Below are 26,536 nucleotides of genomic sequence, written 5' to 3' on the forward strand. Positions count from 1 at the left end.
ATGAGAAACAACTCATGGAAACTCCATTTTTCGTGTTCCTCGGTCACAGTCGCTCACTGTGAAACGCAACAGCGGAGTCTGCCAGGATGAGAAGGAATAACTACGCGTGTACAGGTCCATTCATTTATTATATATTAATTTTCATTATACTATCTATCCATAGTACACTGTACGTCTAATGTTTCTCGCTTCTCGAATACGAACTCGTCTATGGTAAATAAACAGACAAGTAACGTTTCGTCACAATGGTAAGCGGCATATATTTGTCTCTCGCCATCGCAACTGTACCATTGCGTGCGATTTGAGTAAGTATACGAGAGCAAGACGTCCGAGTAGTGGCTGTTCCGTGAATATAGTCAACAAATTTGTTCGGCCAACTAAAGGTACAGGTTCGACAAATATTTCCGTGCCGAAACTTGCAATTTGCCAAATCGGATATGGTTCTCAACGAAATGATAGTAACGCCGCTACTTAATCCGGCAGTGATGCTGTATAAGAAGCACGTGGCTACGTATCGCCGTCTAAATCGAGCACGAGTAAGCACGCCACAAAATTTTTCACTGTGTGCATCTGAAATCTCCTTTCAGTACAATCACATTGAATTCCATCGAGAGCACTTCCACGCGACAACAATTTCAAAATGATGAAACAGAGACCGACATCCATCGGTTTAACGCAGGAACGAAGGAGTAGTTAATCACGCCTTGGGATATACATCGAATAGAATTGCGCGCGTGCCTATGGCTCGTGTGTGCTTCACGCTTGTTCCTCAGTGAACGAAAGTCTTCTAAACACGAAACAATTAGCAAAATAGCCGATCAAGCCTCTGTACTTTTATGCAACAGTTTTTATACCGATTCTTCTAATCGCGCAGAGAAAGAGCTTCCTATTCCAATTGCCTAGTTGAACGTACTATTTGCAAACGATGCTCGTTCACGCAGGCTTTCGATCGCATATAATCCCGTATAATTATCTATTAATCGAACAACAAAAGTTCATTAACCAGCACACCTTGCTTTCTTTTTGTCGCCTTCAGTGCCAATGGACTACAGATCACTAAACTGTCGTCGACGCGACAGTGTACGCTATACAATAAACTATGTGATTGCACGCGCCTCCCTCTTATACGTTCCATCGCAATCGCATCGCTGCCAGGTTAACACAATTTATAATTATTAAAGTAATACCCGATCAGACCAGCTGGAAACGAGTCTCGACATATATGTTAATATATCGACATATCTAATATATAATTCTGTGTATATATAATATATCTATATGTATATATACGTATGTGCACGTCTGGTTTTGCGCTACAACACATTGTGAAACGAAAGAACGTTAAGTACGTTACAATTGTAATTACTATTCCCGTTTGCTTGTTTCCTTCTTTCTTTGTAGTTCACAACACGTTTGTTTTTCATCTTGTTTTAACTCGAGAGAGAGAGAGGCATTCTTACGCAAGCGTATACGTGTATAAAATCTATCCAGCTTAAAACGTACAATACATCTCTCGTGGACCGCGCACCGAGGCGATATCACCAGCTCGCTCGGATGCGCAAAACGGATGCGGCTTGAGCATCAACAAATACAACGGGGGACAGAATTCTGAACGATCTCGATATTGTTCTTGTCTTGCTCGATAGACACGTAAAATAGTCGACACTATTATAACATTAAACGATTCGGCATTGAACTATACAGGCTATTGCAGAATATAGCACGACCCACCGAAACAGGGTGATTCTTCAATCAACAAAAAGGGTGGAGAATGAAATTTCTTCATGCGAATCCTTCGTTTTCAGGAAAATCGATTCTGGAATCACGCGGTGCTGACTCATAAGTGACCGTGCGCCGCTCGCATTTTCAAAATTGCTTTTCCCAAAAACGAAGCCTCGTACAGAAATCTTTATCCCACACTTTCGCCTCGTCTTTCAGTCAAGTGTCACCTTCTTTCGAGGGTCGCACTGTACAACACGGAATATCCTGTAAAACGTTAAAATTATAAACTTCCTCCACCGCTCTTGCCGCAGAGTTGATTCTGCTCGACTTGCAATTCCTCTCGCGGGACGCGCCAATCGCTCAAATAACACGCTACGCAGCAAAATAACGAATTACGATTCTGAGCAGGGAGATTTTTCGTAACGCTAACATGTTGGTAAATACTCGAAGCCGCGCGGAATGATTTCGTCATTCTAACACCTCGTCGACAGGCATACTCTCGCGATCTCTTAAACTCGATACCCTGATAGTGTGACGACAATCCAGCGCATTTCTTTCTTACAGCGAATCATACCCCGTTTCTTTGCTCGTAGACATTCATCTCTTGCAAATACGCGGTGCAATTCCGTTAGCAAAGACGGCCGACGATGAACCTCGGACGCCGGTGTCACGCGTGCATCCTCTTACAAGTTCGATTCGCCGGCGACGGACGAACGGTATTGTTTGTACGCGTTTAAATAAAAGCTATGTATCTAAGCCAGTCTTCATCCTGCTCTGCCGACCTCTGTTTCAGACGGATGACCCTCTCCTCGGTGGCCTCGCGCGATGGATCCTTCTCAGTTTCGTTCCAGGGAGAAACGAAGCTCGCCTTCGTGGACCATCGCGGATTAACTTCACCCAAGACTCACGGTACGCGTAGGAATATTGTATATCCGTTAAACATTCATTAGACGAGTGGAACGTTGTTCCTGCTCGGTTCGCTTGGGATCGAGAGATCTAACAGGTCGCTAACGAAAAAACAGGAATACTTGGCTCGCTTGTTCTAGTTTCAATATGAAATATCGTTAATTCCCCTGGTCTGCATGCGACACGCTTCCCGTAGTCCCGCAAACACGTCGCGTTACATCATCGCTGTCAGATTAAGCAGAAAAGAACACGAAAGCACAGTGACCGAGCGGCCCAGCATCGATCGTCGCCACGTGCCCGCCAACAGATGGATCGCGACGTTCCCGGTTAACGGCGGCACGAGCACGGCGCTTAAGCGGCGAACGGATAAATAGACGCGTGACAGGTTGCATATCGTGCTGTAGACTTTCATACGACGACACCGGACGATTGTCGATACGCAATCGAGCTGAATGCGCTCGTATTGCTTTGCTTTAACGCGTCGGAAGGTCGGGAAGATCCTCGCCCTCGCGGCGCATTTCCATCCGCCGATGTACCTTTAGGCTGTGCACTCGATACAAAGCGGTCGCAGATAACCGGGGTGAAAGATTCTGCTCGCTCGGCATCGTTATCCCCGCTTTCGTCAGGTAAAGATAGATACGAGCAGCAAAGTCTCTCCACCCGGACTATAACTACGCGAACGGTGTCGAGGGCGAGATTATCGTCACCCGATTACGGGGACGGTCGAAATGGTACAGAATTCACGTTCTTACTTATTACTTTACGCGCACGGTCGTGCGCTTTGATACACTTAGAGGTCGCCTAGCACGGCGCGCTATCTCTTAGTTCCACGGTTAGAAACAACCAGAGAAATGGAGAGTCTGTGGGGAGAGTTTGAGTGAAAAGCGCGAGGAAAATAGTCGCAAGCTTCATTCTGCTCTTTCGAAAGATATTGGTCCGATGCTGAGAGACTGTTACACTTAGACAGGCGTATAACAGCGCGGGCTTTCGTGGAACGGACGCGGATATTCGATACAGACGGAAAACAGAAAACATGGTACGAGGGGACACGATGGGTTTCAACGGGTGTGATTCAATGCGTTGCCTGTGAGCATTCATTTTTGAAAATCTTCTCTAAGCGTGGGCGATATCGTCACTGCGACGATAAGAGCCCTGACCAGATCTCTCTGTCGAATAACTAGCAGAGAATTTAGAAATTTACAGCGGTTAACGCCCCAGAAGCTTCTAATAATCTGATCAGCCGCGCAACCCATCGGTCTGACTCGATATACACTTGGTTCACTCGGCCAGAAGCGCTCGTCGCTTGTGGACTAGATTGGCAAAGGGTCGAGTCGATGATCACGATCGTGTGCGTTTCAAGCAACCTGGCAGTCTCCAAACGCACACGAGACCGCCTTCTCGGTTCGGCAGCGAACGAGGAAAGGAAACCACCCTCCTTTTTTTTTTTTGGCGAGGATCGTAAGTGTACCACGCGATGAGACACTCTCGTGGGTCTCTATAGCTTCGATTCATCGCGCGAGATTACTTTCAATGACGACGACGACAATGACACGAAAACGTACAACCGTTCAGACGAAAATCCTGACGACAGCTCGCATGCGAATGAAGTAATAAATTATACAGTGGCTCGGTCGTCACACACATACGCGCACACACATGAAGGGCGACACACAACACGTAGGAGAGAATCGCACACTGGTTGAGAGATACACACAGTAACTTGAATCGGGTCGACTCTCTACTTTAAAGCGTTTACATTTAAATCATCGAATGTTGGCTCCGCACAGATAAATACTCTGTTCGTCTAAATATAATTTTCAATTCGGTGCGCGAGAAATAGACTTTCGCTATACATTTACGCTTATATGTAACACATGTACGTCGCCGTACATCATTCCTCCTCTAATTGCCCAGATTCTCCTCCGTGCCCGACGATAAACGATCGAGTCACGGCCGCTGATCGGAGCTCTCTCGTCGACCTCCATGATCGCCAGAAGCTCGATCAATGTATCTCGGGTCGTCCCGCGGTATTCCAGGTTCTCCGCTCTCTGTTTTGGAAGCCGTCGTGATAACAGGCATATTCATTGCACGCGATAGACATACTCGAAGGGAATGAAAGGGGGCTCTACTGAAAATAATATCACAGCCTGGAGACACGTCGGAAGACTAAGAACCACGGCTAACGACTCGCCGAATCGAGCGAGCGATTAAAGGAAAGAGAAAGACAGAACAAAAGAGTGAAGAAACATGGCACAATTTCGTTAACATATATTATTCACTGCATCCTTCCAGCGGATGAATGCAACACAGGCGTACCCAGTACACGCGGCGAAGAACATAAATCAACGAGAACGAACTTGTTACGCGTCGACGACGCCGGCAACGAGAAAGAGAAACGATGGGCAACGGAATTATCGGCTCGGTCGCAAGAACCCTGTCGCTACTTCGCTCCGTTCTCGTGCCACTAGTCTCCTCCTCCCCGCGATTGTGATATTATTTCGGAAGCTTAACGCTTATGTAATTGAGTGTTCAGTCGCACGGTTAAATACATAGTTCTCGTAGTAATAAAAATTACATCTGATCGGTCTCGCGATCGTCGGGAAAGGAGCACGACGAGCCGCGCGGCCGTATAAAGTGACTAGCATACGCACCTGTTCGCACAGCGTTCGAAATTAGTTTCAAACCAGTGTTCATTTTCGCTTTCGCGCCGGTTCTCCTCTCTTTCTATCACGATGCTAGACGTATATCATACATGTATAACGTGTATCATACACGTGTAACAAAAATAGGTTCGCAGGTTCTTCTTTTTTTCTTTTTTTTTTTTCTCTTTTTTGGTCGACTCTTGTTACCAGGATTCACCGATAAGACACACATGAACATACCGGAGGGCCTCGTAACCCTCGTCCATCTCTTTCACGCTATCGACGAGTATAAAGATTCGGATAGGTAAGATCGCCGAAGGACTTGGAAAAATCTTGCTTCCCTCTTTGTCCATTTTCTTTCATATGTTCAGTAATGGGCGTCGTTGATCGACGATTTGCGCGAGCAATGCCAGTGTTATGTTGCGGGAAAGATATGGCTACGCTTTCGAGTCGGTTCTTGGGAAGTGGCTGTTCGTTTGATCCTCAATTTTCTCGCGACGGTGGCAGAATTTTGTAGTGGCTACAGATGCTGGGAACGACGAGTAACAAGACACGTTGATAGAGTACATCTCCGTTTAACAAAGAAATGCACGGTCGTTTCTTTACTTTTTCAATTGAAAGTATAACGATGTGCGCCACAGCAAAACGTTTCTATTTCGACTCGCAACGAACTAGAACGACGATAGGCAATAACAAATATAAATAACACATTCAGAGACATAATGATTGAACGCAATATGTTTTGTGCGCGTATATATCTATCTATATATATATGTATATGTATATAGTATGTATATGTATATATATACATACATATATATATTATGTATAAACAATTAAATAAACAGATATCGTATTGTGCGCTACACGAATATGTATATATCTCATAATACTTTCTCGTTAACGCAAAGAGCAGATCGTTAAATTAGGAACATGGGAATTAGGATAATTGTTCTGTTAAATGTAACAGAGAAGGTGCTCCCTACTCTCAGGCATTGTTAGGTGAATATCAGATGAAACGTGCAGAATATGCAAATAATATTCCCTCCCCAATTTTCGAAAACTAATCCAAATGCCACGTTCTCGTAGAAAATAGTTACCGTTCATCCCCTTTAAAAATTGTATCATAGATACTAGTGATTGCTCTAACTTGCCTGCTGTGCTCTTTGCCCTTTACACCTTAATTCTCCTAGCATAGCATCGAAGCTACGATTCGCCGTGGAAACGCATCGATCGTCGGGGGCCTGAAACCGTGCGTTTCCGTTTCTAATATTCTCGTAACTAAGCTAACGTTTCCGCGATCATCTGTCGATAAAAACTCTTCCTCTAATTTCGCGAAGAAACGACCCCCCCCCCCCACCCCCCCCCGATCTGTTCTCCCGACAGAAACACCGTCGAATTGTTCGAAATAATTTAATTCATTGATGCCTCATCGTTAAAGTGGAATACAGCTCCCAGAGTGTCAAGTATAAGAATAAAGAATGGCATAAAACGTATATCGTTTGAGAACTGTGCGCTAGTCTGCTGATACGTTGCGTCGCTCCGAGTATTTCATTTCTCTCATTGTTCCTCACCTTCCTCTATGAACGTTCGAACGGAAAGCTTATTTAATTACTCAGACTTCTACCTTGTTAACGATCGAGCACACGACAAGATAGGGTAATACTTGTTGATCCGATGCAGTCTTTAGAGAGTTTCCATCAGTACCGTGTTGCACAGATGCGAAACAGACGAGAGAGAGAGAGAGAAAGAAAGAAAGAGAGAGAGAGAGAGAGAGAGAGAGAGAGAGAGAGAGAGAGAAGCCTATTATAAGTTTTCATTAGCGTGTGTCTGTCTGTCTGTGTATGTGTGTGTGTGCGTGTGTATGTCATAGGTACAAACTTGGTAACTATTAACGACGATTCTTACTGGTACAACGTCTAAGTGAACAGTCATTACGAAAGTCGACTCGAGATGATGCTTGGAAACACGCGAATGAGATTCATAAAGTGGGTGGTACAAGTTTTTGTGCTCATCTTACAGTACTGTACGAAAGTCGGCGTGTGCCTTTGGTACAGCAGTGCGCAACGTATCACTGCTTGGAGACAGTTCATCGGATATCGGTAATGTTAGCTTTGCTGCCAAAGATTTTGACTAGCTGATCTTCGTAATCGTCGATATTACGCTTCATGAGTTCCATGCAAGGCCCGAGTAAGCGTTCGAAAGCTTCAACGTCCAAAACTGAAAAAGTCGTTTCAAACACCATCTGTATCATCTCTTAATCGCACCGTTCACCCGGTACTCCGCTGATTTCTCATTTAAGATAGATTCAATTTTTTTCTTTTTAAAGGGAAAACCTTGATATCACCAGGCTGCTGCGTAAGTTCTACAAACTGCGCATCCCGGTTTCCTTAAGAGGCTCGATTCTAAATGCAACGTGTTCTCGGGTACTGCTGTCAGTGCTAGGCGGAGGGAACACTCGCAGCAACGTGGTACAGTGTACGAGAATAATATTGAGAGGGAACTTACAGGCCAGCTTGACGTCGCCCACAGCGTAGGCCGAAGCAGCGCGAGGTTTGTGTGTCACGAGCGCCAGCTCGCCCAAGTACCCACCAGCGGGGACTCTATTAATCTGCGGCAGCAAATAGAATACCAAATGACATCTATACAATTGACAGCGGGCAATTAGCGCGCACTAGCCTCCTGTAGCAGGCGTGCTAGTTTTGCCGTGCCGAGCTATGTAGGTCAATGATCGTCGCAATGATGTTAGTCGATATAAAATGAAAACTAAACGCGGACGCAGCGTACCTCTATCTCGCGACCATGGTCGCCGAGTATAGTGATCTTAACGACGCCGTCTTCGACGAAGTACATGCCGTCGGCGGTGTCGCCCTGTCTGATTATCTGCTCGTCGTTCGAATACTGCTTCGGCACGAGGGCGTCGGCCAGGTTCATCCGCTCGTAAGACTGCAGAAAGTATTTTTCACATCATCTCGGTGAACGACAGAGTCGCCGGACAAGTTTCGTTCTCTTATCGCGCCCCGCGGGGCCTTTCTGTAAACGTTCCAGCGAGACTTGCCTCGAGAGATTTGAGCATCGGGACCTTGTTGATAAGGTCCTCGTACATCTTGCGCTTCCTGTAGGCGGACTTGAGAAGAATGCGCCGGAAGGTCTGCCTGTCCATAGCCCACAGCGTGCCGGGCGTGATGGCCTTGATGCTGGCCGCCCTGGGCATATTGTAGAGAAGCGCGAGCTCGCCGAATGCACCGCAGTTATCGTAGGTGTGTATCATCGACTCCACGCCCGACTGATCCTTCACGTACACCTCGAACTTTCCTCTGAAATAGCAACCGCACAATAGTCGCCTGCCTATTCTCCGTAATCGATTTGGATACTTGATAGTCCGCTGGTTCGTACGGGGGTGTCGCGAGACCTTACCTTTCGATCACATAAAAGTTGTCACCGTCGTCCCCTTGCCGGATAATGAATTCCCTGGGCTGCACCGTTTTCTCGAACATCGCGTCCAGCACGTCAGCCATTTGTTCCTGCGAAGAATTCGCGCGGTACGTGTTTATCCGTGTCGTGGCTATTTCGTGACTGGCATCTACTACATAGTTTCTAACGTTCAAGGGCATCTACCGTGATCGTTATAGTTTCTAGAGAGATCTCAAGGTAGACAGCCCACTCGCGGTTTCGGGGACAGAGATCGTTCGGCATTGCGGGAACCGAGCGTGTAAAGATATGTTTATTAAGATTAAGATAATCGTGTTACGCTGTTCTTTGATCATCGTTGACCAGCGAGCCGGATGGCTTTCGCGCGAATGAGAGAAATTGCCCGCGTTACCAACGGACATAATAGGTCATTAAAAGTAATACGAGAGTGGCTGTGCGATCACTAGTGGTTTATATTTGTATCTAGCCGGCTCCTTTCCCTCGGATAGTCCGATTCTGAATCCCAGTTGAGCGGATTACACGTACTCATTGGCATTTCCACGAGTTGGCGCGAACCCTCGCCGCTCTGTATTCCCGTTTCAATTACGTGCAGAGCAGAGTAGGTACTATGTTTAAACTTACCTCGTCTAGGGCCCGAAACAGAAGAATATTCTTGACGCTCTCGCTAAGCCTCTGCCGTTGCTCGTCGCTCTTCGGGTGCACCATCTGAAACCGATTAGTAACGACAATAGTGGCACACCCAAATCCACGTAAAATCTAATCCGAGTGATTATTAATTTGCGACTAAATCCGTGGCAATCCGGCTGCCGCGTGATTGGCAAACTATACGCTCGCCCGGCTTTTGGTCCCGATTATTACTCGGTTTCTTTTTCACTCGACAGATTTATCGGAGTGACGCGAATTTCTGAACGGTGTGTAGAAATTACTATCATTGCACGCGTCGATATTATACATATAATTAATCGCAGCGTGATCGATCGGAAACGTTAAGCTTCAACACGTCTCTGTTATAAAAAGAAAGGGTTTCCCATTAGATGCGCGTGGGTAGATTGCACAGCACGGTAAATTTAAAAAAAAAAAAGAGAGCGAGAAGAAAAAGAAGAGAAAAAAATTGAACTCTTCTATGATCTTACGCTCATTATTGACGCGCCGCGCGTCATTAGCATCGCATGAAATGGATGACAAGATGGAAATTGTAACGAGCGTTCACATATCGTATTAAGGCCCCCCGTTCGAGAGCTATAATCGATCTCCCAGGAAACGATGCACCGGAGGACGGTTACGACTCGGATCACAGATGTTTCGAATCGCGATCCGCTTTTTTTAGAAACCCAAGAGACAGGGATAAACAAATACCGCCTCGTGTACTCTGACCTTTCTATTCGACTCTTTTTTACTATTCCACGATCCTCTTGTACGGCATCGAATTTCAACCTCCTCCGTCAGCCTCGCTCGCCTCCTCGAACACCTGCTACCATTATGGGGCGGCCGCATCTCTCTCACTGACCTACAACCGCGCAATATACAGTCTCGTTCTTGGAAGGAGCGTCGTCTCAATTGATTCATCTGCATTCTAATCGCGCGATAATGTTCCACGCCGACTCGGGCGCCCGTAATTAACATTTTCAGCGCGCCGAGTTACCTGGCCGCCTCTCTAGTTTACTACGTCGCGACGACAGCTTCGAGAAACTGCACAAAGTACACGACGGACCTGAAGCGTAGGGCATATTTATTAACAGAACCGCTCCAATTGATAGCAGAAAGCGCGAGGGAAAATCGCGTTCACGAGCAAATAATCTCTCTATATTATTCATTTTTAACAACAGAACGGTTAATCAGGTGGCCCGTTAGTATCGGAGTACCCTGTACGTACATTGTTGGCGCTTTTCCCATCAGTTTTAACGGCTGAGGTTCCCAATAATCGCGATCGACGCTGTCTTTTGAAATGCTTTCGAGCAGTACGATCCCGATCCGACGAACCCTATCCCCCCGCTCCCCTGGCGCTCTCTTTTTCTCTCTCCCGCTCTCTCTCTCTCTCCCTCTCATTCACGGCGACACAGGCTCACGTGTACCTACGTATGTACCACGATACATATGTAAGTCACGTCGGTAGCAGGTTATCGAACACGCGCTCTGACGTCATAAAGGTACATCGCTCGCATCGCCGGGCAAAGTAAATCATCCCGTTTCGTCACCCGCGCACCCTGAATACGGTGCTCCGATACGGGGAAAAGAGAGCAAGAAAATGCCGTTTTCTATATCTCGCGTACGAGCAAGCGGACGTACAGCCGACCTCGATAAAATGTTTTTCGGTCTCGTGAGAGGCACACGTCTCCTAGGAACCAAGCCGCGGTTTCTCCTGAAGCGATCGGCCGTGTTATTATTCAAACGAGTCATAAAGCATCCATATTTAGCTCTCATACACACTGTGTATTATGGTAAACGTGTGCCCGCGTGTCCGTGAGCGTGTAGCCGTACGTGGTGGCAGGTTAACCCTATCCTTGCGGTGTTCCAGTGTTCTGGAATGAAGGGATTTTTCGGTCCCTTCGGCCAGTAGACGTATTTAACAGCAAGGGTATAACGTGTCAGTGCGTTCTTAACGAGTTGCTGCCGTCCGAGTCGATTCTCACCCCTCCGTGCTCGACCGAGCCGTCGATTGATTGATCGATTATCGATTGGATATACGCAGGCATTCGCTCGAAGGTGCTAGCGAGAGCGTCGTTCCTCGCGCAACGCGATCGAGGCTCACAGAAGCGGGCAATAAGAAAGGAATGTGTCATTAAATGGAATGATCGCTGGACGATGACTGGACTCGATAACGTACCTTGACTCCATCCTCTTCCTCGTCATCCTCGGGATTGTAAGTCTCCGCGAAGACGCTCTTCCTCCTCGTCGCGAACCTTGCGATCGGTGGTTCTGTAACGAGCGAAACAACTTTCGATGTAATTCGATTCGAAGTGCGCGCGATTTCGGATGTCTTTCTCCGTTAGATAATCCCGCGAACTTCGATTAAGAACTACGTTCTAATTAATAAACATTCTGTGACTTCGGGTTGCTCGGCTCGACGAACGATTCGGGGTGAAATGTATGAAATTGAGCGGGAAAAATCGTACCGATATCCATTGGTGCGCGCGTATGCAAGTTTTTTCGCGAAGTCGTGGAGAATCACTGCCGAGCACCGGTCGGATTTCAAGTTGAGCAGAGTGTTAAATGAAAATTGCAAATCGAAGCGATATTGTTAACGGCACGGTGAAAACTACGGAGTGGCCAGATACGTGGCGCACGGTCGCGAGACGTGTACTGGACGGGATGGGAAGTCGCATCCCGAATGAAAATACGCTCCGCTCCGCTCGCTCGCTCACCTTCATCGACGGACTCGTCCGGCGTAGAGGAGCAGGTCTGCGCAGTGGCTTGGCTCAACTGAGTCTGTCGGTTTTCCCGTAGCTGCACGAAGAAACCTATGGCATAGTCAAGAATATCCACCGGTTGCTCCAACAGATAGCTGATCGTGAACTCCAGCAGAATGTCCCGCAGCTCGTCCGGCACCGTGATCTTGCCAGCGTTCCGTTGACAACTCATCTTTCTCTGCACGGATACGATTGTTCGGTGGACACGTTACAATGGCATACGCCGGTAACGGGGCCGGCCGTGGGTATCGGTATACTCCTCTGGCCTTATCGCTGTCACCGTCGCGAGCGGTTAGCGTGCACGGGCCCTGTGTGTCACTTGTCAGAACGGCGAGGATTATATCTCTATCCTGTGCTACTGCTCTAGCGAGGCCAGGGGAACGTAAGCCCCACGCGTACCGCCCACTTTCGCGCTGGGATACACTCACGGGCACAGCTCGAACGCTATCCGGTCTCGCTGAACCGCTTTTGCCCCTTTCGTCACCAACTTTCAACGATTTTTTTTTTCTCTCTGACACTACATAAAGCTGCGCGGATGAGAGGCGACGAGGCCGAATCGAGGGATGCGACTCGGTCGCAAAGATGGCGACTTATTTCACGGCGCGGGTCTTGACATTAGCAGAAGGCTCGCGACGGGCATTTAAGTCTGAAACTCCGCAGGCAAATTGGGTATCGTTGGAGGGACGCGATTGCATAGATCGTAGACCAATAGTGAAACTGTACCGGATGGTCGCTCGAGCTTCATTAGTTTCAGACACTGGATGCATATGCGCGACTCGGCCTGGCCAATGGAACACTTGATCTTTGACTGCTCGTATCGGCTTTCTTATTGGCCAGTCGAGCATTACAATTGCAACACCGTTAACGCGTGTTGCGTGCACGGTTTGATAAATAATTATTGCGACTTCTGTGTCGGTGCTTGTCGCAAGGACACCTTAGGCCCGATTCTCACTGCGCTCAGAGATGCCCCCTATGGGCAATTTCGGCAAGTAGTTTTCGTGTATTTGCGATACGGGAGAGATTCTATGTTTAAATCGGAGTATTTTTAGCCGTGCCTTGAGTGAGCCACGGACACGTGCAACTTGTGGGTTGTCGATCGAAGTAGTGGCAGAGATATTAAATGATTTGTGACATACGCGCGTAACGATTGTTTGGATATCCATTACACGTGACAAACGGATCAATATTAATCCCACTTCGTCTGTCGATATCCATTCGTTGGCAACGGCTAACCAAAATACTGGGTCACACTGGTGTAAACATTGATTTAAATAACACACTGTGTATCGAAGATGGCGGGAAAAGAACAGTTCGACGAATTCTTAGGCGGATCTGAGAAGTTGCCGAATGAGGTGCATATTATGAAACTCGTCTCTTCGAGGGCCAGTGAAATTGCCGCAATGACGTATTCTATTGGTGTGTTAAATGACATTTCATTCGATTTTAATCTTTCATGTGACAGAATTACAATACCGACTATCGGGCGCTGGAAAACTATAAGTGATATTATGCATAAATTTCAAAGTACAATTATAAGTAGATGTCAACAGTTTTATTTATAAAGATTATTACATTTCCAGAGAATCCTCATCAAACGAAACTCGTGTTTCAAAAGCTCCCCGTATATATGCGCAGGCGCGTGATGTCGCACAACGTGAAGCGTTTGCCGCGCAGATTACGGGAGGCGCATTTAAATCAAATGACGAAGTCCGGATTGCCGCCAAAAACCAAGAGGCCGTCTCGGAAGTATCGCAGACGACCTTGTAACTTACTTTCGGAGTACAATCGAAGGCAGCGAAGCAAAGTTTGGCTGGAGACCCACATTTGGCACGCAAAGCGATTTCACATGGTGGAGAAATGGGGCTACAGAATCGCGAGCCACGCGAACGACAAATGCTTCAAGGCCAATTATCGTGCCGTTGCGAGGCAATGCTTGATGCAAGATATTTCTTATTACACCTGCGTAGAGATAAGCGGGCCGGAGGAAGTGCTGAAGGAAACATTAAGGGGCCATTGCAGTCCGCTGGAATTAACATTTGCCGCGAAGATTTTTATAGCGGGCGATCGAGAGGGCACTTTGTTGTTCTTTAAAAAGAACGGTTTTCCTCGATCTCCCATCGGCCACGTACACTTCCTGTGGAGACCGGGCCATTCTACTACAAAAACGATCTGGATTTGGGTGCATCCGTCTTTCTTCCACGATTTTGTCGCGGAAATCGTGTCGAGCTTTGAATTTAAGTCGGACGATGCGGAGCCTAATTCTGCGAATAGCCAAACCAAAGAATCCTCTCTGTACAGTAATAATAGGAATTGCAAAATGAGTATTCACAAGAACACCTTAAACCGATTTCGCTTTTATGGCCCTTTAACGATAAGCGTCTTGACGGACGCGTTGCGGCTGCTAAATTTTGATAAGAATCTTTCGTCGATAACGGAGCGCTCGGATCTGGCTCGATTGGAAGAAGAGGGAATGGATTGCGAGGACACAGCTGAGGATTCAAATAAATCGTGGCACATAGAATATTATAATAATCCAGAAAATATAGAGTCTTTGAAAATTCAGAAGCAACTGTGGCAGGTGTTAAAGACGCTACTGTCGCCTAGTCAATTGCCGCCGAACATTGTACTTGGATTCACGGTCCTGGACCCAAGATTTCATCTACCCGAGAAAAGGAGGAAAGCACAGAGAGGTACAGGGACAGTTGAAGTAATGCCGATGCCGCCCACAAACGCGAACTCTAGCCCAATTTGGGAACAAGAGATAAGGCAAAGCAGTAGCAAGGCGTGTGTAAGAACAAGTACAATTAATAAGCTCAGAAGCAAGTGCTTAGTTCCTGGCGTGAGCAATGATAAATATTTTAACGAAGAAATCATGGCGAAGATACCTATACTCCTAATTCAAAAGCCTGGGATTGGTAATACAGGTACTCGTTAATTGCACCCTAATTTGTGCATGAAATATTATGAGACATTTAAAAGTAATATACAAATATTTTTATAGGCTTCGGTTCTAGCATCGATGTTATCCTTCCAGCAAGTTGGGCAATGCCATTCTGGCTCGCGTGTATATTGCGTTGCGTAAGAGTCGGCGCCCTTAGAGAATCAAAATCTGTAGCATTCGAGTATGGGAATATGCGATCGCCCGACATCAATGACCCGGACACACCTGCTTACGCGAGGGAAGCGTTGAGTACCAAATTAGAATTAACAGAAAAATATTTCCACTACCCGCCGAACAGGCGCGTGAATTTCATTAAACTTGGAATCTCCAGCCCCTTCTTTTGCGAATGGAGAATTCTAATGAAGGAATGGGCAAACACGGAAGACTTCTTCGTGTTAAGAAATCGCAAATCGCTGCAACTATTGCAGCAAAACTTCTTGACCGCGGGAACCGCAGTAGGTAGAAGAAATTGCGATAAGTTGAACAGCCGCGCGCCAAATCTTAATTTGCAAAGTTCATTTGAAAGCAGAAACTGTTTAATCCGTGTTAAAGTGTCCGTTCTACAAAAAGGATGTCCCAGAAGGTTCGCGATAATATGCATGCCGACGAGTGAAGATGTAGAGAAATTCAGAAGCAATAAGAATTGGTCAGGACCTGTAGAGAAATTGAATCCCGACACAAACGAGACTGCTCGAAAAAGTTTGCGGAAAAATCACTTAGCCCTTTTGAAGCGTTTGAGGAGGCAAAGGACGCGCAATAGAAAGTTATTCGCTGGTAAATTAACAAAACTATTGGCCACGGACTTGCTAATGATAAATCGCAAAAATAAGTCAAAGAATTTATTAGAAATAAGTCGCGAAGCTGTGTGCAAACAATCTCAGAAAATGGCACAGTTGCATCTTCCGGAGTGTGCCAATGTTAGGTATTTCTGTGACAGAGAGGTCATGGGATATATAACAGTGGGTGATTTTTCTTTCGCAGAAGCAAAAGGTATAGGTTTAGGATACGCAGCGTTAGATTCGCTAATTGAATTGATTAATAAAAGGTACAATTTTGTTCTTATCAGAAACACCCAAACGAGACAGTATAGGGTGGCTACATTAGAAGTAGTGACTTAGCAAATAAGTATACTTTTATTGTTCTGGTGTTTTATCCCTTGCCCTGATAAATAATGAATTGTTATGTAAGGCAATTTACAATTAAACTGTGATTTACTGTTGTATATTCATTGTTGCGGTAATTTTTATATATTTTTTTAACGCATAGCAATTAAATTTAGCTTGCCGCCAGTTTATCACTTACACAACTATATACAATCGAAAAAAAACGCGGTAATAGCAAGTCATGTTGAAGTACCGATATAGTTAATAAAAACCTTCTTTTCCTCCTCGTTTATAACTGTGATAACCCCCTACTTACACTGAAATCAATCAGTTGACGGGTTACGGCACTATATATATAAGTATATTACATCCAATCCTCTATTGCGATTTATTGTAGTTTCGCGTAAACTTATACCACACGCAATAATGGCACGTATAGCTGTTGTAAGTATATTATAAATCGTACAATGTAAAACGTATAAATAGGAATAAGTTTATCACTTATATTGTTTAGCCAATTATATTAATAAAGTCGGTTATTAAATATTTAGGTAACTGGAGGAAATAAAGGAATTGGGTTAGCCACTGTAAAAGCCCTTTGCAAACAATTTGATGGGATCGTATATTTAACAGCCCGTGATGCTACTCGGGGATTAAATGCTGTTAAAAAATTAGAAGAGCAAGGTTTAACACCAAAGTTTCATCAGCTTGATATTACCGAAGAAAATAGTATTACTACTTTCCGTGATTACTTGCAAAAAACGCATGGAGGACTAGATATATTAGTCAACAATGCTGCTATTGCCTTCAAGGTACACGTAGACTATAATTGATTTTTCTCCTTTCCTTTTGTGTGACGTATTGTGTAAATTTTATTAAATACGTAGATGAACGCTACAGAGTCCTTTCCTGTGCAAGCCGAAGAGACGACAAAAGTGAATTACTTTAGTCTACGGAAAGTATGTAACATACTATATCCATTATTGAGACCTCACGCTCGCGTAGTACACGTCTCAAGTTCTGCAGGACGCCTATCATTGCTTCCTAGCGAAGCCTTAAGAAAACGTCTTTCTGATCCGAATCTTACAGAAGAGGAATTGGATGTAATCATACGCGAGTTTGTCGAGTAAGCGTCTATTAAAACTTATTAATTGACGATCGTTTATTAAAGCTAACAATAAATGATCTTTCAGTGCTGCGAAGGAGGGTGTACACATAGAGCGTGGATGGGCAAATTCTGCCTATGTTGCAAGTAAAGTGGGAGTGTGCGCGCTAGCTAGGATTCATCAGCGTATGTTCGATTCCGACTCTCGAGAAGATCTTGTAGTAAATTCTGTGCATCCTGGCTACGTAGATACCGATATGAGTAGCCACAAGGGAAACTTAACACCAGATCAAGGTGCCGAAGCTCCCACTTTCTGTGCTTTACTTCCGGAGAATACAGATATAAAAGGCAAATATATCTGGTTCGATAAATCATTGGTGGAATGGACGAAGGATGCATAGGTGTGCAAGAAAACGACTTGTCAGTATGTTAGAAGAAATATAATATTCCTTATTTTTGTACGATGTATGCACAGTACAATATCATTTCAGGAAATCTTTTTGTACAATTAAAAATCAAGTTTTTTTAATGTCATATGTAAATTCAATCTACATACTTACAGATATACAAAATTTATAGGTTTGTACGTTCATTATACGATACTGTTAATATCTATAATAAAAAATAAATCATCGATACTTTTAAACCTAGTAACCTTATAAACTATCTTGCTTGAACCGCCGCTTCTTTGCGCGCAGCGTCCTGTAATAGTTGCGTATCCACTTCGTCTCCCGGTAACTGTACATAGCGTACTACTGATCCTCGGATGAAACAATTTTTTACTGACAACTAAAAACATAATACACGGTTATTCCTTGTAATGCTCGCTACTATCGAACTTCAAAAATGGTATATATTACGAACCATGTGAGGATATTTATCCGGATCAGTTACGCTTATGTCGGTCAATTTTATGTTAAGGTATTGATCGACGGAGTGGAGAGTGCCACAAATGCTATAAATAACAAAATCATTGCACATTATCATGAATCACGAAACACTGCTTATTTTCGACAACTCACCTGAGATCATTTTTCAGTTCAACGACGACGTCCTTCCCGATTAAGGATTTAAAAAACGAATAGAATAACTGCGCACAAAAAAAGTCGGAACAATGTTAGGTCACCTTATTAACAACATACTTTGAGGTTAACCCGCCAAAAGGAGAATCGTAAACTTACCATGTTTTTTTAATTAAAAGTGCTCGATCCCTTTTACGTTTCGATCGTATTATTTGAAAGACATAGTGTAACCCAGATTATTATATAAATTAAGGATTACAATTGTCTCGATCGCCGGCGGAAAATCGCTGTGATGACAATTTGTTTGAAAGTGTCAGTAAACACGTTGCAGAGTTTAGATTTACCATGCAATGGACGTTACGGAAGGTTACTCTCCGTACGTTCGTATGACTTCAAGGTAGGGTCGATTTTTTTTTAAATATACGATCGAACGTAATTGTATTTATTGATACAGTTTATTAACAAATTAATGGATCAAAATACGATTTGATAATATTATGCTATATTTTCGATTGTATCAGGCATTTTATTTGCTCGTGTCTTCCCGTGTCTTCATTGCTGATTGGGGGCTTCTACTCTGGTGCGCGCAGCGTCACCAATCGCTGCTTGCACGGCAGACTAAGGGGGTAGGTTACACTCAACCCAAAATCAGGGCCTTCTTCAAACGCACATTCTGAAGTAATAAATGAATATAGAGATAATTTTTGTTTTACGTTTTAAGTGTCATTTCGGTGACTTTAATGCGCAAAAAGAAAATTTTAAATATATTTATAGGAAAAAAACTTGTAAATATAAATATGATAACACGATTCCGGACAGGTGAATTACCTAAAACACAAAGTAAAGGCATTTTTATAATCTGTAAGACAGTATCCATCTTGTGCAGGAACAAAATTTTGTTAAACAAATTAATATTATTTTTATGTTGATGTTTCTGATTTTTTCCTTTTTTTCCAAGATTTACAAACGGAATATTTATTTTAGTTGTATATGCACTCATAAAGATAACATCAGTGAATCCATAATAAACAAAATAATATTATGCAAGACTACAATTTATAAAAAGAAATAATTAAAGACAATAGTCAAGTAAATCGTATTGTGAAAAAAAAGCAATCGCAATTTAAAATTGTATGATTATGTGTTTCCGAAGTTTCGTGAATTTAACTGAACAGTACTGAACCCACGTTTCAAATTTTCCGCCTCTATTAATTGTTTCCTAGTGCCAGCAACCAGAGGGTACTGCCCGCGCTGGCAAAAAAGTACACGGAGCGTCCGCATCATGAATACGAGTTCGTTTAAAGATTCGCAGAATGGTTCCGATTGAATGCCCGTAGACGAGAGGGATCACCGTTTCGCGGTTGGTAACAGAAGGGCGTTAACATTTAATCAGAAAGGCGAAACAAGAAGCTGAATCTGTGACATTAATTCGCCAGTAGCAACTCGATCGGATTCGTTGTTACGGTTGATCTGTAATGAATTAACTGGGGAACCATGTCAATTAATTTAACGAAAAATAAAGACGTCTTGGTGGCCGCCTGGCACAGCGTAGTCGACGACAAGTCGTCTACTAACTGGTAGGCTTGCATCTCTTTCTTCACTGTTACGCATCCCATCGTACCGGCTACGTGCTCCTATCAGTCCTGCAGGATACACGATCCTTCAATTAAATTCGCGAACAAACCTGAATCGTATATTTAGAAACTGTTTCATTTTTATCGTTATCGATCGGTATACGTAGCGCAGGCCGCACGTTTACCCCTCACTGTCATAAAACATAAATTCCGGAGCACTTGTCGTAGACCAGAGATTCGGAGCGGTTCGTGAAAATGTAGAGAAGATGTTCTTATTCAAACATTTTATTCCTGAATCACTATAAAGCATGGGTTACAGCAAGTTGTGTACATAGTAGGTGATGATTGTCAATCTCATCGTATGACTTGTAAGAGAGTACAGTGATGATTGTATTTCGTTACTGGCTTAAAAACATAAGATACATGTATGCGATTGGTCTTATGCATAGGGCTGTATTCGGATACGAGGGGCAAACTAACAATTTAAAAGTTGTGGGGACTGGTGATGGCGGTTTGGAGGAGATGATTGACCATTTAAGCAGTAGTTATATCATGTATGCCTTTTGCCGTGTAATAGACACTAAGACAAGCCTGCCGAAATGTCTTTTAATAAATTGGGTAAGCATTGTTTTGCTACATGCCTATAGGCGGTTAAACCGTTATGTGTATAGGAATACATGTTTCAGCAAGGAGAAGGTGTTTCGATAGTTAGAAAGGGCACTTGTGCAAACCACATTAGAGACGTAGAAAAATTACTGAAAGGTGCTCACATAACGCTCACCGCTCGGTCGGAGGATGATGTCGAAGTAGACTCCATTATGGAGAAACTTGCCAGAGCGACGGCTTCTGCGTTCAAGTTTAACGAGCCACGCGGCGAGAACGAAGGTAATACAGGTCCAGTTGGTACCACGTATCGCAGGTACGTATCTTGGCTACGTTAACCGCGAAGGTGGCAGGCTGTTGAATTTGAAAGCAACGCGCGTTGCAGAGTGATCCCCGAGCAAGAAATAAATGCAACTGAACGCGATCAGTTTTGGCAGAGGGAAGAAATGGAGGAGAAGAAAAGACTGGAACAGGAGCGCGCCAAGTGCGAGCAGGAACGCCAACGACTGGAGCAAGAGATTAGAACTCGAGAGGAGAAGGAAGCGCTACTTAGAGAGCAACAAGTAAATACACGTATTCGTACATGTAATGTTGAGTGTTTAGCATTTAATATCTTATTGGCGGGATGTCGACGCTTTGCAGGTCACTGCCAAAGAGAATTCAATAGCGCGACAGAAGTTGGCGGAGCAGCGCGCCGAGGAGGCGCATAATATACGTAACCAAATGGCAGCGAGTCAACATTACGGCAGCGACGCCGACGATGATCATAAATCGCGGAGCGAAGAATTGCGACGGCAGAGAAACAAAGAAACGCAACAGTTAATAGCTCAGAGGACGATAAACGCGCGAGCTGTCTTCGAGCAGAACTCGGCGGCCGGTCAAATGCAGTCTTCTTCTGTGCAGCAATCTTATGTACAGAAAACTATTCAAATGGAATCGATGAAGAAGGCGCTTGAAGAGACTCAGCAGAAGGAAACGTCTAATACTACAGAGGAGGAGGAGGAGGAGGCAGTGGAGGAGGCGGTTGAGACTGAAGCGAATGAAACGCATATCGCGGATCCAGTAGCAAATTCTGCCCCGAGTGAGCCCTTAGCCGAAAATCAATCGGAGGAATCGAAAACGACTGAGACACAGGAAGAGACTGAACCGGCGGTTACAAAAGAAGCGGTCGCTGAAAACGAACTGTATAACCAAATGGATCCTCAGTATTTGTACTTCGATCCAGAAAACGAAGGCATGATAGCAAGAGCCCTGTACGATTATCAAGCAGCTGACGATACGGAGATCACGTTCGATCCCGGAGACATTATAACGCACATAGACGAAATTCATGGAGGATGGTGGCGGGGTCTCGGACCCGACGGAACTTACGGATTCTTTCCTGCTAATTATGTCGTCGTTCTCACGTACGGCACGACATGATAAGAAAGCATACATACGGAAATAGTATCCTTTTTCCCGATTGAAATGAAAACGTAATTGCTTCTTTGCGTATAAAGAGTGATACTCGGCATCTTCATCGTTCTGGTGACTTGGCATTTTCCTTTTAATACAGAACTCACGATTTCTCGTATTTAGATACAAACGTATTCTAACGAATATAAAGGAATAATACATGTTCATAACGGGAGAACGAATTACATTTTAAATATCGAATGCACAACTACTCACGAAGGAATTTAATATTTTTAATAATAGTCACGCAAAAAAAAAAAAAAGAAACGAACGTTGTTAAATATTCTAGCGGAGGAGATTTTAAAATTTAATAGTCTTACTATGCCAGTACATATATAAATGGCGAAGTACGTCTTCCCATGTTCAACGTCACGAACGAAAAGTAAATTAGCGGTAAACAAATATATCTTTTTATAACATTCTCTGTCGAAAATCGATGCGATCGTAGGAGTAGCGTATTTAATAATTTAGCAAATACCCTTTAAATACATTTACAAAATGTAATAATTACTTACTTAGGGATATGTTTAATTCTTTAAAATAATAAATACTTAAATTTGTTATAGTATCTGATGCTATTTTGGCCCGCAATGTCCCCAGATACGATACGGTTTTTATTGCACAAAAAAAGAAAGGATCTCTTTGTATAAATCTTTTCACTTCGTGTTACGTGTAAACGGTGGAGCTCTTGCATTAAGAATCAATGTCAAATCGTTTGTATTAAACTTACTTTACTATGCAATATAGAAATTTTTACAGGTAAGTGATCTTACGGAATTACAATAGAACCGCAATATCGATCTTATACAAATAAAATAAATGAAATTATCTGCGATAATTTGGATTTTGACTTCCGCTTCCGCTACCCCCGGCGTGACTTAAGAATGCTAAGTGGCCCTTCGGGCATTTGTTGGCGTAGTGGCCTTTGGTTCCGCATTTGTAACAAGTGACTTCCTCGAGCGGCTTCTGCGGTCCCCGCGGAGGCGGTCCGTTGTGCATATTCATGTGATGCGGGGCATGAGAGTTGCCTTCTATCTCCTGCCTGACTTGCGCCTCCCGCACGTCGGGCGGCATTTTGTTGCAGTAAATAGCTTTGTGACCACCCTCTCCACAAAAGTGGCACGTAATCATAACTTTCTTCCCTTCTTTAGGCTGCATATCTTGCACCGCTGGTAATTCGAATCTTGGACTGAAAGTATCAGGTGCCATAGCATAAATTATCATCGGACCCCAGTGAAATATTCCTTCAGAAATTAGTCTGCTAACGAACTTACTGCATAAATTTACAAGTCGCACCGTCGGGACAGAATCCTGCTAAGTACGCCATACAGAGAACACGGCGCACGTGTCGGTGTCTGCATAAAGGTCCGTGCCTACAGAACCCACGATCGTACCAAGGGCAGTCCCTAACTTTAGTCTCTGGGTCGATGTGCAAGAATGGACATTCCTTATTGTGGCAGGCATCTAGGAATTCATAACTGATTTTAACACACCTATACTGGGGAAACTTAGTAATATCCAAGAAATAGAAGTGTTGGAAGATGAGTACGTGCTAAATATACTTACTAAATCTAGAATAAAAATAACACTCCGGCATTTTGGTCATGTCATATTCGTGTAAAAATTCACACTGATCGCCCTTTTTACAAAGACCCCTTAACCAATGTTTACAAACAATCGTGCGATCTCCTCTTACATGCCTAAAGGGACACGAGGCCCCTTTGACGCACGTGCCTCTCGGGTAAAATTGACATACCGCAGCAGTGGATTCTATGAATTATATTGGAAAAGGCGATTAGATGTTATCAATGGCAGATAAACGATGCGAGCGTAAATTAAAAGGTCAGTGTTTCGCCGAGTATGCCACAATGAAATCGTTTTTATTCAAGAAATACACAGTAACGATGTTCAGCTTCGGACACTTTGATTAGATTAGTTTGACGTCTTTGCGTTACTAACAAGTTTACATTCCCATAACCTAACCAAGTGTGTATCGGCGTATACAGTAAACATAAGTACGTACTGTCCATTCCTGTAAACGGTAAAGGAAGAGCTCCATATTGTTCATCAAGAGCAACTTCGATGTCAAATCGCATGTTATCTACGTTCGCTACTATACACTCCATTATTATTTCAAATCTTTCAACAATCACAGCCGAGTGTACTCGTCCCTTTTCGCGCACACGTCACTAAGGACTTTCGTCGCATGCAAAACGTTCCACGATTGAATATTCACTTTTAGACACGGGCGTAGGGGTTCGGTGTTATTTACAAGAGCTTCTCATTTACAAATATCCGATATTTACATTGTTTATTGATCAAAGAAAACATCGAGAATTCCGACCTCCTCCACACGCGACACCATTCTACACGTGTGTTGATAGTACCACAGACAAGGTATAGGATAGATAGAGTTTGCATCTTATGGAAGTTCCGTGTGATACGAACTGAAATACCGACTTTCCGAAAAATTATGTGGTGACCACGCAGCCTCTTCCACGCCTCTACAGACGAAGTCATGAAGCAACGTTCGGGTTCTCCACGGTTGTGGCGCTTCAAGAGATTAATTAATCTAAGACAAAAAGTACAAAGAACGTGTGTGAATATCAGAATACTTTTAGCTTTTACTAGCTACTACGTTAGCAGAGGATGCCGCATGCTTAAGCATTTGCTTAAGGGGGTAGACACGTCACGTGACCTGGCCGATTCGGCAGGTCGGTATTACAGCATTTTTTCCTGCACAGAAATGGTAATACCGATAGATCGACGATTACCCGGTGAACGCGAGAGAGAGCTGTTTGCTATTTCTGTATTCTATTCTGATAAGGAAAGAAATTCTCAGCTGTTCCGTTATATTTATAAAAATTTAAACGGAAAGTTGGCTGGTACTGTAAACGCAGAAAATTCATTGTACATTTCAATTACTTGAAATGTGCTTATGCTACAATATTCTACGTTAGCAGTAAGGAATTCTAAGTGAAAAGGGAAAATAGATGAGGGAATGTCCCCAGAAAATGAAATTTGTTAGGTTAGACATTTTTTTATTAGCAAAGCACCGAAACAGAACATGAAATACACTTATTACACGTCCTCTGCAGAAAGCAGTTATCAACAAACATTATATATGTACAAAATTGTATTGAATGTTGAATTGGGCTAGTGAAAATGCGCAGACTGGATACGCGTGATTATTATGTGGTCGGCTCCTCGAAGTGACAGAAAATATAACCTAAATATATGCTATATGACAACAAATGTTTAGTGGCTATTTCAGCTTCAAAGGCATCGCCTTAAAGTAGCAAACAAGAGCTACGCCTTTCAAGGGCCTTTAAACAGTTCTCGGTTAATGTGATGCTTTTGAAAGACTGGAAGCTTGTAATTTCTGAATAGTATTCCATGGACACTAGTTGCAAAATTTTCTTCAATATCGACTTATTAACAAAGGAAATCTATGGTATTCTTAAGGAAATACCATAGATATTTGAAATTTGGATAGGAATATGTAAAAGGTATTTCTGAATAATAATACAGTTTGTTTCAAGTTTCTTTCAATATATTTGCATAAAAGGCCTTTACAGTGTTACAATAAAGTATAAGGTATATAAAGTCACTATTTTCTTGTGATTACTATCAAGGTTTCCATCATTCCGTCGAAATATTCCGAAGTTAAAACCTGTAAGAAGAAAAATATTTTTAGTAACTTGACTTGTCTATTATTGAACATGGGAGAAACGTTACAACAGTTTGTCACGTATGAAAATATATTAGTAAAGGGAATAATTTTATTGTGCAACATGTTGGTTGAAATTAGTCGTTTTAGATTTTATGTTTCCGGTAAAATTTAATATTAATTCCTACCACTCGTAGCACTGTAATCTTATTTTAGAATCAGTCGGAAACGTTGGGTGCGACACGAGAAGCGGCCAATTCAGCAACTACCTACTCTGAAATCTGTTGAAATGCTGTGCGTGTGTGCGTGCTTGTATATGTGTGACATGTTTAGAGTTTAGAGTGTGCCAATGCGATGTAACTAATCTCACATACTGTAACTAGAGCGATTATTAATCGTGTAAATTTCTGCTTTACAGGTAAGGAATTTTCACATAAAAGACGTTAAACCGGCTGCATTTTCGACTGGGTTCATTGATATGAAATTGGCACAAGATACTGCTTCAGCCGAACCCAGACCTAACCCAGATCTTTTTTTTTTTTTTTTTTACGTGGAGAAATCCCTAACGGATACCCCTAACCCTCACCTAGACCTTTTTTTTTTTTTTTTTCGTGGAGAAAACCCTAACGGATACCCCTAACCCTCCCCTAACCCAGACCTAACCCAGTTACACTTGTAACATTTCATTGTATTGCATTTCACTTATTTGAATAAATTGCAGCTAAGTGGTAAAAGAGTCTTTTTATTTAACGACCACTACTTACTCCTTCCTATTCCAAATCACATATAAAAGACATGCTAAAAAGAACACCTAAAATGATCCTTCCACGCAGAGTGGTTTTAAAAATCTTCGCATTAAAGCACTACTTTAAATATCCCATTCACTACTCTCAAACTCTATCGACATTCGTTCAAGGCATCCTCGATTCTCTCTCCGAAGACGTTACTTAGTGC

The 26,536-nt window shown here is 43.5% G+C and overlaps 6 protein-coding genes across 10 annotated transcripts; 3 read left to right on the top strand and 3 right to left on the bottom strand.

The window, feature by feature from the left end:
• Positions 1-109: 109 nt before the first annotated feature.
• Pka-r2 (cAMP-dependent protein kinase type II regulatory subunit) lies at positions 110-12,904 on the bottom strand. 4 transcript variants are annotated; one of them, XM_076829174.1, is made up of 9 exons: positions 12,065-12,205; positions 11,527-11,618; positions 10,077-10,209; positions 9,324-9,407; positions 8,688-8,794; positions 8,329-8,587; positions 8,058-8,216; positions 7,779-7,881; positions 110-7,490 (listed from the first exon to the last, which is right to left on the bottom strand). In XM_076829174.1, exons 1-9 carry the CDS (start codon positions 12,068-12,070, stop codon positions 7,360-7,362), a joined length of 1,074 nt encoding a protein of 357 aa, XP_076685289.1. In that variant the 5' UTR covers positions 12,071-12,205; the 3' UTR covers positions 110-7,359. The 4 variants fall into 4 exon arrangements, with proteins under 4 accessions (XP_076685289.1, XP_076685290.1, XP_076685288.1 ...); XM_076829175.1 differs by lacking the exon at positions 12,065-12,205 and adding an exon at positions 11,816-12,023; XM_076829173.1 differs by lacking the exon at positions 10,077-10,209 and having other exon boundaries at positions 12,065-12,904.
• A 184-nt stretch (positions 12,905-13,088) lies between these two features.
• Positions 13,089-16,272, top strand: Pop1 (POP1 ribonuclease P/MRP subunit). The gene is made up of 3 exons (XM_076829167.1): positions 13,089-13,525; positions 13,690-15,033; positions 15,111-16,272. The coding sequence occupies exons 1-3, from the start codon at positions 13,402-13,404 to the stop codon at positions 16,166-16,168; spliced, it is 2,526 nt and encodes an 841-aa protein (XP_076685282.1). The 5' UTR covers positions 13,089-13,401; the 3' UTR covers positions 16,169-16,272.
• A 173-nt stretch (positions 16,273-16,445) lies between these two features.
• LOC143377644 (carbonyl reductase [NADPH] 1) lies at positions 16,446-17,908 on the top strand. Its single transcript, XM_076829178.1, has 4 exons — positions 16,446-16,597; positions 16,705-16,965; positions 17,041-17,279; positions 17,347-17,908. Exons 1-4 carry the CDS (start codon positions 16,580-16,582, stop codon positions 17,657-17,659), a joined length of 831 nt encoding a protein of 276 aa, XP_076685293.1. The 5' UTR covers positions 16,446-16,579; the 3' UTR covers positions 17,660-17,908.
• LOC143377647 (U6 snRNA-associated Sm-like protein LSm2) lies at positions 17,684-18,693 on the bottom strand. The gene is made up of 4 exons (XM_076829187.1): positions 18,440-18,693; positions 18,281-18,348; positions 18,123-18,213; positions 17,684-18,047 (listed from the first exon to the last, which is right to left on the bottom strand). The coding sequence occupies exons 1-4, from the start codon at positions 18,440-18,442 to the stop codon at positions 17,922-17,924; spliced, it is 288 nt and encodes a 95-aa protein (XP_076685302.1). The 5' UTR covers positions 18,443-18,693; the 3' UTR covers positions 17,684-17,921.
• Positions 18,694-19,574: 881 nt separating this feature from the next.
• On the top strand, positions 19,575-22,480 carry Abp1 (Actin binding protein 1). 2 transcript variants are annotated; one of them, XM_076828775.1, is made up of 5 exons: positions 19,575-19,857; positions 20,304-20,472; positions 20,541-20,773; positions 20,843-21,020; positions 21,100-22,480. In XM_076828775.1, exons 1-5 carry the CDS (start codon positions 19,775-19,777, stop codon positions 21,877-21,879), a joined length of 1,443 nt encoding a protein of 480 aa, XP_076684890.1. In that variant the 5' UTR covers positions 19,575-19,774; the 3' UTR covers positions 21,880-22,480. The 2 variants fall into 2 exon arrangements, with proteins under 2 accessions (XP_076684890.1, XP_076684891.1); XM_076828776.1 differs by lacking the exon at positions 19,575-19,857 and adding an exon at positions 19,917-20,188.
• A 143-nt stretch (positions 22,481-22,623) lies between these two features.
• Positions 22,624-24,308, bottom strand: Clp (cleavage and polyadenylation specificity factor subunit 4). The gene is made up of 4 exons (XM_076828777.1): positions 23,936-24,308; positions 23,479-23,682; positions 23,187-23,376; positions 22,624-23,101 (listed from the first exon to the last, which is right to left on the bottom strand). Exons 1-4 carry the CDS (start codon positions 24,036-24,038, stop codon positions 22,738-22,740), a joined length of 861 nt encoding a protein of 286 aa, XP_076684892.1. The 5' UTR covers positions 24,039-24,308; the 3' UTR covers positions 22,624-22,737.
• Between the last annotated feature and the right edge of the window lie 2,228 nt (positions 24,309-26,536).

The sequence above is a fragment of the Andrena cerasifolii genome, chromosome 16 (assembly GCF_050908995.1).
Source record: "Andrena cerasifolii isolate SP2316 chromosome 16, iyAndCera1_principal, whole genome shotgun sequence".
Lineage (NCBI taxonomy): Eukaryota > Metazoa > Arthropoda > Insecta > Hymenoptera > Andrenidae > Andrena > Andrena cerasifolii.